At 40.6% G+C, this 12,155-nt stretch overlaps 1 protein-coding gene across 1 annotated transcript; it reads right to left on the reverse strand.

The window, feature by feature from the left end:
• Positions 1-3,403: 3,403 nt before the first annotated feature.
• On the reverse strand, positions 3,404-11,162 carry LOC143412767 (G-protein coupled receptor family C group 6 member A-like). Its single transcript, XM_076874556.1, has 6 exons — positions 11,088-11,162; positions 10,716-10,825; positions 9,667-10,404; positions 7,769-7,984; positions 6,926-7,052; positions 3,404-6,515 (listed from the first exon to the last, which is right to left on the reverse strand). The coding sequence occupies exons 1-6, from the start codon at positions 11,098-11,100 to the stop codon at positions 5,359-5,361; spliced, it is 2,361 nt and encodes a 786-aa protein (XP_076730671.1). The 5' UTR covers positions 11,101-11,162; the 3' UTR covers positions 3,404-5,358.
• Positions 11,163-12,155: the final 993 nt, after the last annotated feature.

The raw sequence follows: 12,155 nt of genomic DNA on the forward strand, positions 1-12,155 counted from the left end.
CACCTGACTGCTTCCTTGTTCCTTGGGCATGGGGACAATAGTACCATATACAACTTCTCACAGGGACAGGTTAAAGATCTTAGTGAACACAACTGCAAGTTGGTTCAGCACCTTAAAATAAGTCAGGCTCCTCCCAGGATATTTGTCTTTTTTAATACTATTCGTTAGCTCTCTTTGGGCATTACTGTAAGCCAACTTTGAGGCCTTGCCTTGCTCTCGAGCAATCATTTTTGGTCTTGGAATATGGATGATCTTGGTGGTTAAGACCATCAGTGTTCCCAAACCAAAAATTATGCCTCGACAACAAGGCGCGGCGTCTGAGCTGTCAGTAGAGAAGGCTACACATGCCAGAATAGAAGAGCTGTGTTCTTCAAGCGCTGTACAGACAACACTCAGTCTGTCTTTTCAAATCAGTCCTGCTGCGGTAAAATGGATTCTTCTCTCCAGGCTTGGACAGTTTGTACAGCTGGCCATGGTCTATAGAGGTCTATATGATGGACTTAATTCAAGATGAGATGGTCAGGGAGGCTAGGGTGTCAAGATAGGACAGCTTTATATGCTGCTAGGATGCTGGTGTAAACCTGATCGTCATATTCTTTTCCCGTTTTTCAGAAATGTATATTGTTATACAGTTTGGGCATTACAGTCTTTCACTATGCCTAATTAAAGTCTCTTTCTACAATCACACCTACTTCTGGATATTTGCTCAGCCAGTTGTTAATGGTATCATGCAGAGCTAACTTAGTATTAGCTTGTAGTGGAACATAAAGAGCTGTGATTAAGACCGCACGAAACTCTCTTGGTGGGTAGAATGGTCAGCATTTCAGTACCAGATATCCAATATCAGGAGTTCAGTGCATGGTGATAATGTCTGTAGATGTACACTGGTCATCATTAAAATATATGCGCACTCCTTTTCCTTTGCTCTTAATGGAGTCAGCCATTCTGTCTGATCACTAAACAGACGAGCCTGTGAGGTTATTTGAACTTCTGCTCACTGAATATCTCCTCTTTTTCAGCTGTAAAGTCAGTTAACCGTAGAGATAATTGTGTGGGAAAAACCCCAGTAATTCAGTAGTTCCTGAAACACCCAGACCAGCCCATCTAGCACCGACAACTGTGGCATGTTCAAGTCACTTATATTTCCTTTCTTCCCCATTCCAATGCTTGGTTTGAACTTTAGCCGGTGTCTTGACCATGTGTACCTAAATGCTTTGATTTGCTGCATTATGATTTGCTGAATAGATATTTAACTTAAGCAGCTGAACAGGTGTACCTAATGAAGTGGTGAGTGCAAAAGAGGCTTTCTTTATAATCCTCTCCATGAGTTTTTCACTTAAATTTTTTTTAGTTTTGGTATACTATTAGTACTTTTACTCAAGTAAAGAATAATTCAAATATTTTTGTATTAGGTTTTTTTTTTTTTAAGTAGGGCAGTAAAACATATATCTGTCACACTAGAAAGAACTGGAGGCCGGCTACGCGGAAGGCAGTGGTGGCGACGACCTTGTTTAATGCCCCCCCCCCAGATGGCGATGACATCCAGCTAAAGGCCTGGAAAGTGGCCGGCAAAGGCGAGGTGGTTCAAGCCGATCTGGATCGGACAGCGTTGTAGAGACAGCAGAGGCTGGACTAGACGGCGGCGTGACAGCTGCGGATGGTGACGCTATCGGTGATGGTGTGAAAGCTGCAGGCATTGGAGCAGGTGTTGGCACTGCTGGCAATGGCGAGGATGAAGACGCAGAGGCTGGACCAGGCAAGACTGATGCTGAAGCTGAAGCTGCAGGCGTGGATGATGCTGACGCTGAAGCTTGTTTGAAGATAAACATTTAATTTATACCACATTAAAGGATTCAAAGCATTTATTGTCATATGTGCTAAGAAAGCATTTCTCTGTGCAATGGAATTCTTTCTTTGCTGTCCACACAAAAATGCCGGTTAATATAGGGAAATAGAAATGATAAATAAAAACAGTATAAATAAATAAAGACACAAATTTAAGCTTGAAATGGATGTGTGTTCAAAATATCTATGAGCTTAATGTGCTGGCTTAATGTGCCTGATGTGCACAAATTATTATTATAGTTAAAAATAGGTCAGCTGTCCAAGAGTCTGATAGCAGTGGGGAAGAAGGAATTGTTGAGTCGGAATGTTCTGGATTTCACACTTCTAAACCTTTGTCTCAAGGGCAGAAGAGTGAACAGTCTATGTTGGGGGTGTGTGAAGTCTTTGAGAATGGAGGCAGCTCTCCTTTGGACTCTGTGATGGTAGATGCTTTGCAGAGAGGGCAGCGGGGTCCCGATGATCTTCTCCACAGTTGTTATCACTCTCTGCAGGCATTTGCGGTCCACAGCAGTAGTGCTGCCGTACCATGCAGTGATGCAGCTGGTCAATGTGCTGTCCACAATGCAGCTGTAGAACCTGCTGAGGATCTTGCCCGACGAACCAAATTTCCTCAGCCTCCTCAGGAAGTACAGCCGCTGTTGAGCCTTCTTGACCAGCTGTGTGGTGTTCAGTGACCAGGTGAGGTCCTCAGTGATGTAGACACCCAGGTATCTAAAGCTGCTTCTGCGAACTTCAATATGGTGTTGTCCTTGTTGGATGTGACACAGTCATGGGTGTACAGGGTGTAGAGAATGGGACTGAAGACGCAACCCTGTGGAACGCCTGTGTTTGTAATAATGCTGGCTGAAGTCCTGGTGCCGATCCTGGCGGACTGGGGCCTGCCAGTCAAAAAGTCCTGTAGCCAGTCACAGAGGGTGGGGTGTGGGTCGATTGTTGCCAGCTTGTGAGTGAGTTTGTTAGGGATGAATGTATTGAAATTGGAGCTGTAATCAACAAAAAGTACCCTGATGGATGAGTCTTTGTTTTCCAGATGGGAGAGGGAATAGTGAAGGGCAGCAGCGATGGCATCTGGCGTGGACCCTTTGGCCCGGTAGGCATACTGCAGGGGATCCAGAGTGTCTGGGATGTTTCTCTGGATGTAGGCCAGCACCACTCTCTCAAAGCATTTTGCAATGATTGGAGTGAGTTCAACTGGTTTGTAGTCATTTAGGCAGGTGGCTGGGCTTTTCTTGGGGAGACGGATTGAGGGTTGTGGTCTTGAAGCATGTATGGGCCACCTCTGGCAAACCAGATCTGGGCCACCAAAGGGCCGTCATTCTTTGCGGTATGTGGGCCATGAGTAAGCACATTGTGTGGGCCAGATCCGGGCCATACCAATTTTGCTATGTGGGGTTGTACTGTAGACATGACCCAGGGTGTTCTTGTCATGGGTAGGAATGGCCATATGTTGGTGATGTTTTGGGTGTACAGTCCATAAGTTGCACTTATTAAAGTCACCAGTGACGATAAAAACAGCGTCTAAATGAGTTGTCTCTAATGCGCTGATGACGTCATGGAGTTTGCCGAGCGCTGCTGCGGAGCTAGCTTGTGGCTGAATGTAAACAATAGCCAAAAACACAACTGAGAATTCCCGCGGCAGATAGTAGGGGCAGGGTTTTAGGAATATAAACTCTACGTCTGGCAAACTCTCCTTTTAATTGATTCAAGAAAGAACAAACATACACATATCAGGTATAACATTATGACCACTGATAGGTGAAGTCAGTAACATTGGATTGTTTCTTCATTACAGCATCTGTTAGTGGGTTGGATATATTATGGAGCAAGTGAACATTTTGTCAAGCCTAAGATTTGAGCTTGTTTGAGAAGGACCAAATTATGATAGTTTGACGACTGGGTAAGAGCATCTCCAGAACTGAAGCTCTTGTGGGGTGTTCCCGGTCTCCATTGGTCATTATCTGCAATGCATTGTCTCATAGTTACCATTTAACAATATACACCTGAGACTAAAGTCCCACACACCAACACAAATCCTGATCCTAATGAGGATTAGTAGTAAGGATTTAGGTATGAACACAAGTTGAAAACACAGAGCGAAAATGAAAACCAGCACAAAGAGACATTTTAAACCAATCACCACAGTGATTCTACTGTAGCAACATGAACACAGAAATGGATGCTGCCTGCTCATCAGTTTGTTACCTGTTGAAGTTCAGGATTTGGCTGAAACACTGAAAGAATGAACAATTATAAGGAATTGAAGTACTCTTTAAGAACCGAATACACTGAATACAAGCAGATGATAAAAAAAAAATCTAAAAGTTATTCTCTTACATATATACCCACAGGCCATTTTATAAGGTACACCTGTTCAACTACTTGTTAATGCAAACATCTGATCAGCCAATCATTTTTCACCAACTCTAGGCATTTAGGCATGTAAACATGGTCAAGATGACCTGCTGAAGTTCAAAGCAAGTATCAGAATGGGGTAGAAAGATTATTTAAATTACGTTGAACATGACATGGTTGTTTATCTGAGTATTTCAAAAACTGCTAATCCAACAGGTTTCCCACTCAACCATCTCTATGGTTAGCCAAAAGGGTTCCCAACACTGTCCGGAAAAGAGTTAACTGATGAACTAATGAAATGGCTGGTGAGTGTATATGTGTATTTCTTATATATAGTCACTAAGCCTTTAGATACAAAAATATAACAGAATACATGATCAAATTCAAATATGTAACAAATCTGTGTCAGTAAATCATCAACATAATGTTAAAAGGCACCACCAACAAATATGCCCTACAGAATTGCAGAAAGATGCTTACAAGTTTTCAAATGTTTTACATTTTAAAAAGTTTTCTTTATATTTATTGTGTTGTATTTTTTTGACCTTTAACCCTGACTCAACGAGTCAGTGATTCCAGAATAATAGAACAATAAATCTGCAAGATAATGATGATTTGAAGAATACCAAACAGTCTGCAAGCTTACAGCCATACCACTCTGAGCAAGCCCGACTGGTGAATCTAAATTGTCCACAGGTGTGAATGTGAGTGGTTGTTTCTATGTGTTAGCACTGCATCTGGGTGGTGACCTGTACGGGGTGTACCCTGTCGTAGCACACCCCACGGCCCTGATGAGGATAAGCAGAAGAGAATGGATGAATGGATAAACAGTCTGTAGTGGCTTTGCAAGCATCCTCCTGCGAACCAGTCAATCCATCTACTTAAAGATGCAGAATGCTGTCAATTCCTAAAATTGTTGAAATCAACTAAATATTATCAGTTTTGGGGATTTTTACATCAACAGTGTGGACCAAACACATTACAATTTGTTGGAAATTACAAATTTTAAGACACAAACTAATTGAATGAATCAGAAAATAATGTGCTTATTATCCATTACTTAAAATGTTAGTGGCAGTCCTAAAAATGCACAGACTTTCATATTTATTCCACTTTGTGCTGCAATTCGAAACATTATGTTGCCTTCTTAATAATTGTGAATTATTTTATTAGTGATGTTGGCAAGCTTGAAATTCTCTTTAGGGTGTTAAAGGAATTTAGGTTGTTCTGAAGTATGTTTTGCTGTGGGTTCGAGACTGGGGAGAGAGAGTTTGAGGAATCACTAGGCTGCCTGGTGGAACTCCAATCAGTGATTGAGTCTGAAAATTGGGAATTTGGGAATGACTCCAAAGATAAAGATAAAGTAGGGTTTTGAATTCCCTTAGATGACAGCTCATCCTCACTGCCTTTGTGATCCCTGGAATAATTCCTAATATCCCGGCGGAATGATTTCTCTGTGTTTGCTTCCTTCTTACACAGAATAATGTAGCACTTTGTGAAGAACTGACAAAACAAGATGCCGTAGGCTGAGATGAGGATAACAACCATCTCCACTGCTGGAATGTACTTGCCTGTGACATTGGCATAGACTGGACCAAACATGATCCAGGAGATGAAGTAAATGAGCATTGCAAAAGTGATGAACTTTGCATCATTGTAACAGTCAGGCAACTTTCGTCCCTTAAAAGCAACACCAAAGCAGATTAGAGCCAAAAGGCCAATATAGACTAGCATGGCTCCAAATGCAGGAATTAATTTCTCATTACAAAACATCAGTTTCATGTTGTTCTGTGTGATCTCTGAGTCAGCAGTTGGAGGACTGTGTATAAGCCACGTTGTAACAATAACCACTTGACCTGCCATGCAGACTGCAATAATGAGGTAAGGCTTGTAGAGCTTCTTCAGCACACTTTGAATGACCGGGTCAAACTCAAAGGCTAAGACGATCTTAAAGGACTTGACCATGATGCAGGAGACACACAAGGTAAAACTCAAGCCAAACACCACCTGCCGTGCTTGACACTGATAGCTATTGGGTGGACCACCAAATAATATAACACTAGTAAATGTGATCATAAGGGAGAGGAGGAGAATGATGCTGATTGGGCCAACAGATGAGCGCACAACAGGGGTATTCCAGTGTGCAAGGAAGATGATCCCAACAACAATGGTAAGCACTGCTCCTAAAGAAGTAAAAGACAGCAGCACAATAAGATATACATCACCCCATTTCAGAAAATCAGTTTTTCTTGGCAAACACTTTGAACTGCCTTTTAGGGAGTAATAGTTTTTTTCACAAGGATTGCACTTCTCCAAATCTGAAAAGAAAGAAAACAAGATCATTAGAATATGTAAGTTGGATTCAAACTCCTTGAACTGTCAATGCAATAGACTGCAATATAAGCATTTTAAATAAATAATAATAATGGATACTTTATTGATCCCCATGGGGAAATTACTTGTTTTTCTCTGCATTTGACCCATTCACTCAGTGAAGCAGTGGGCAGCCCACTAAGCAGGCGCCCGGGGAGCAGTGTGTAGGGACGGTACCTTGCTCAGGAGTACCTCAGGGTAGCCGTTAAGTGGATTCGAACCGCCGACCTTCCGATCATGGGGCGACCACTTTACCTACTGAGCTATCCCTGCCCCAAACACTTATTTTGACTTTTATGTAGTTTTACAGTTAACTGATACAAATGGAGTTTACTGTTTCTTTTATAATACATACCAGTGGTATTGGAAAAGGTGTTCTCAGCACAGGGTTCACACTGATAGCAGCAACGAGGCTGGCCCGAAACTGAAATCTTACTGTAGCCAGGCTGACAGCTGTCTGTGCACCTGGAAGTCACGTTTCCCTGAGAGAAGAAAGAATCATGATTTTTTTTTTACAGTCTGTATAGTGTACTCTCTTTATTCTAACACACAAGTTTTTATATGCTAACTGCTTCTTAAACAACACAAGAACAAGAAAAAAACAAGGAAGGAAAGTAAAAAAGAAACTGAGGAGCTAATCCAGTACACACAGTCATTCAGTTTTCAAGAAAAACTCCTTAAATTGAGTATTGACATTGATAAATATATGACAAATAAAATAAACCTATGTTCTTGCTGATGATAATGGTAATTTTCAAATACTTAGGTTATCATTTTAGTATGCCAATATTAGCACAACTAAGTATGATCAGATTGCCTTTAATTTCATTCACAAAATCAGTAGAGAGACAAATTATGACCTTTGACAGTGCAAGAGTTAATAATTTAACCCAAAGTCTGTATCAAATAACATGGTAATCAACAGTGATTTCTTTAAATATGAAATATCAATATCAGCATAGCATTAGAGTAATATTTAGTGAATCACCAGAATTGGTAAGATTCATCTTCTACACATCTTAAATATTTTTTTAAATATCAATTCAACATGGCTTATGAATGAACCACCAATGAGTCCAACAATATATTAATCCTGCCAACACTGACTGTAGATAATGTGAATATCTAAAAATAAAAACAATGAATGAATGGAAGAAGAATAAAACAATTTGACAGTGGAGGGCAAGTTATTACTTACAATGTAAATGTAGAAAGCATGTTTTGTTTCCTGCGAGATGAACGTCAGGCTATTTTGCAATATACTGTAGCGAGCTACAATGTCATTTACGTCTAGAGACTCTGAAGTCTGCTTCCATAGGACGATATCGTATTCAGTGTTGAGGTCACCATGGGGATCAAATGAATAGTTTTTCCCATCCATGTGGAACTTTGCCTTCCATAGGGCTCCTCGTAACTGAAATTGCAGTGTGTGTGAAAATATTGATTAAAAATAATGTATCTAAAGTGGACAGGACAAAACATCATACACACAGATTAGGTACAACATTATGACCAGAGACATGTCTTTTCATCATAGGACCTATTAGTGGGTGGGATGTATTAGGGAGCATGTGAATATTTTGTCCTCAAAGTTGATGTATTAAAAGCAAGAAAAATTGGCTAACCGACTGGGTCAGAAAATCTCCAAAACGTCAGCTCTTGTGGGTTTTTCGTGGTCTGCAGTAGTCAGTATCTATCAAAAGTAGTCCAACAATAGAACCAGTGACATGATCATGAGTGGCCAAGGCTGACTGATACACATGGGGAGTGAAGGCTGGTAGAACTACTATATATACCCCATTTCTCCTGCAATCTTTTTTTTTTTTCTTGAAGCTCCAGCTTGAGAGTTCTGTGGAGGGAGCTTTAGGGTTCTTGAGGTTTCTGTGCAATATCTTTGCTGTTTCTAGGACTGCATTTCTCTGGACAGAGATCTCAGATGTTGTTCCTGGAATCTGCCAAAGCCACTCACCCAGTGTGGAGGTCACTGGCCCAGCTGAGAGAGGAGCTATATCTCCTAAAGCTTCGTTGATATTATTGCTGTAGATCAAGTGGTGTGGATCAGTGAACTGATGTCTCGTTCACTACTGGCATACAGCTTGATGTTATCCATGTAGAAGAGGTGGCTATTGACTACTCCATTCCATAGTCGGAATCCATAGCCAGTCTTTTTAATGATCTCACTGAGGGGGTTCAGCCCATGCAGAACAGCAGTGGAGACTTGATGAAAACTTGTGCTATTGGCTTGAAGTTGGTCTCTAGTGTTCAGAATCAGAATCAGAATCAGTTGTTTCCCCCAGCCACATTGTATTCCTGATGAAGGTCTTACTTCATCAGTTCTTAATCCAGACTTTTCAGGATCCATGGCATGGCATCCAGGCAGTGCACAGCTTGGTGAGTATGGTCTTGTCTTATTGGCTGGTAGTTGCATGGGACAGGTCCCTTCTACTGTCCAAGCCTTCGTTTAGCCATTCCAGGTGTCTCTCGTCCATTGGCAGCTGGTTCATTTATGCTGCCAGATGCTCGTGAAGTCCAGTCAGCTTCTTTAGCCAGTAGGCATGAATTATGTCAGGCCCTGGTGCTGTTCAACTCTTCATACTAGGGACCCTTTTTTTAGATGTCTGCATCTGTGATGGTCACTGGATCCTGTTCAGGGAGATGTGGTTTGCTCTTAAATCAACTAGCCACTGAGCCTTTTTTGGGTTGTGGCCTTCCATTTGCTTTATTGACAAGGCTGTGAGTCTTCGCCTTTAAGTTTTTAAGGCCTCAGGTCTGCACAGCTTGCTGCAATTTTAGGCACCCCTTTCTTCATTATCACCTTTCTGCAGTCCTGCATCTTGGCCTCTAGCCTCCTTCTCCATGGAGGGTACTGCTCCTTGTGCTGTTCATCTTCCACCCATCTTGTACCAAGCATCTCAGTGGTCACTGCTGCCATGGTGTAGATAAGCTGGTTGGTTTTGAGATCTGAGATCTCTGTCATATGTATGTATGTATGTATATATATATATATATATATATATATATATATATATATATATATATATATATATATATATATAGAGAGAGAGAGAGAGAGAGAGAGAGAGAGAGAGCATTTACCTCCAATGGGGATGGGCGTTTTGTCTTGCAGTCTCTCTCAGTGCAGAGGTCTTCAACAGCCTGAGCTATTGCTTTAACCGCCAGTTCTATACTGAACACAGCAGATGGATATATCATAGTCTTTAACTTCTCCGATGAAGTTGACCCATGCTGCTTTAAAAATGGGTTGTTGTTGTGGTGGCTTGGATTTTCATCAAGGTCATCGAGATATCGCTTCAACTTGGTTGTGTTTCCAGATTTAAAAGTGATCCCAATGATTGTTCCTATGTCACTCAAAGTATGTTTTTTTGTATTCAGTATTTCAGGTGATTGTGACCAAATATCACTGGCCAACCAAATTCTCCTTGTTCCTTGAGGATCATTGAGAAGTTTTTGAAAAATATACATCATATGGTCAGGTTTCGCGAAGGACACAATGACACTGACGTTTTCATTATCTATGATGGTTTTGACTGTAGACTCAATGCTCTTTCCCAGCAAATAATCATTTAAATTATCTGGAAGAACAGAGGTGAAGGCGAAGCAGATGCCTTTTTGGTTTGTATAGTACCAGAGCCGCTCAGTTATATAGCGAGCATATTCACCATCGGTTGTCAGCACACCGACCCAAGTCCATCCATTATTATCAAGAATCTCGGAGATGGCACGAGCTTGGTGATTATCTTGTGGTACAGTCCTCATAAAGCTTGGAAAACGGGTTTTATCACTTAGAAGGCCAGAGGTTGCACCATAACTTATCTGTGGAAATAATCACAAAACATTGTTTGGACAAGTGAAACATGCTTTTCATATTCTGCCTGCACTCATTCTTTTACAGTGCAAGGATATTTATGGTTATGTTTTACAACAAGTTTGAAAAAATTAAGCACTGTATTATCACAGCTTGTTAGCTGAGTACAGAATGGAAAGGTATATCAGGTCATTTCATCCATTCTCTGAATAATAGCTGCTGCTGTTTGATTAATAGACTTTACATTCAGTGATAACTACTACTACTAATCATCATCATCATCATCATCATCATAATAGACCCAAATAGTCAGTCATACCTCGGGTATATATTCCAGGTTGAGTAGCCTTGTAACTGCTATGGCTATCTCTGAGTAGTAACCACCAATGACAGCAAGGACAGGGGAAGACTGCTGTGCACTAGTGTTACCTGCAAAAATGTATTCAGTGACACAATTACTGGCATTTACATTAACTTATATTAAGACAGTAGGATTACAAACAGTTACATTTACATTTACCTAAACTGTGGGCAAAAATCTTTATTTAGGTGTAAATTTGACTAAGTGTAGCTTTTCAGCATGTACATAATATTACTTTTATGAAACTACAATTAAGACAAAGGAATTAATCAAACCGACTAGCCAGAAAATTCTCATATTTTTCACTTTTTTCCCCCTCAGAGTACTCACAGTTTCCCCTCATAAAGGACGGGATTTTTCTCAGGGAGGTAGTAACGTCACCACAGGAGTCAAGTATAAGATATCCCAAGGTGAGGTTCCCCAACTCTTGCTTCTGATTTATCTCCTCCAGCGCCTGCACCATTATCAGAGACTGGACCAGGTTAGCCGTGCTAAACCTGCATGACACAATCAGATATGTTATATACAAATATACCCTAATTTAATACACACTTTGACACTCATTGCTAAAGAGTAACAGCACCTGTCACATATCTGGTTTTCACTGCCATCATAATTCACAGTGACATTAACGCTTTCGTGAATCGGAAACAATCCTCCAATAATGATGTCGCCTTCTGCTGTGGCCTGTTCGAAGGATTTGGTACCATGGTGTGATAAAACTACAAAAAAGATGCAGAAGCTGAAAGAATGTTTCATCTTCCTCCAGCTGTCCATCTTGTTAGTAGAAATCTTCTTCGAATAATCTCCGAAAACGTGCTCTGAAAAATCACTTGTGTGTTTCCCTTCAGTGTGTTTGCAGAAGACAGAGCTGTGGATAAACCTCTTTAACTTGAAATACTGCTTATCTTTTTTTTTTTTTTTTTTTTTTGGGGGGGGGGGGGGTGGCTTTTTATGGTCACATGGGGTTTGATGTCACTTCAAGACATGGAATGTGAAAATGTTATCGCTACTTCCAGGTAATTATTCTGATAAGTTTCAGTGTGGTTTAAAAAAAAAGATAAGAAGTATTTGGACAGGTGTTGTATTGACATTACTCATATCCACTGTGTATAAAGATAATTTGGCTTACAGTTCAGTAAACCAATCTGTTGGCAGTGCTGTTATATAATACTGACATACTATCCTACTATACTTGGCAAGACAATGCTAGGTATTTCCCCAATAGGCTTAAAAATAATTCTATAGATGCTAAAGTAAGAAAAAGAAGTAAGAGGGCTCTGGTGCTAAATTCTTAACTTATGTCTTATCTGTAACACTTGTTTGTGATTTTGACTGTGATCTTTAATCAGGTTAAACAAGATTTGTTGCACACACCTCTGCACTGCATGCATTTCC

Source organism: Maylandia zebra, linkage group LG15, assembly GCF_041146795.1.
Source record: "Maylandia zebra isolate NMK-2024a linkage group LG15, Mzebra_GT3a, whole genome shotgun sequence".
NCBI classification, from domain to species: Eukaryota; Metazoa; Chordata; class Actinopteri; order Cichliformes; family Cichlidae; genus Maylandia; species Maylandia zebra.

What these genes read in the sequence shown, in the direction of transcription:
- LOC143412767 (XM_076874556.1), bottom strand. An exon ending in AACGCCCATCCCCATTGGAG is followed by an intron (nt 7,985 to 9,666) that starts GTAAATGCTCTC and finishes CTGCAATTTCAG; the next exon opens with TTACGAGGAGCCCTATGGAA. An exon ending in CACCTTTTCCAATACCACTG is followed by an intron (nt 6,516 to 6,925) that starts GTATGTATTATA and finishes CTTTCTTTTCAG; the next exon opens with ATTTGGAGAAGTGCAATCCT.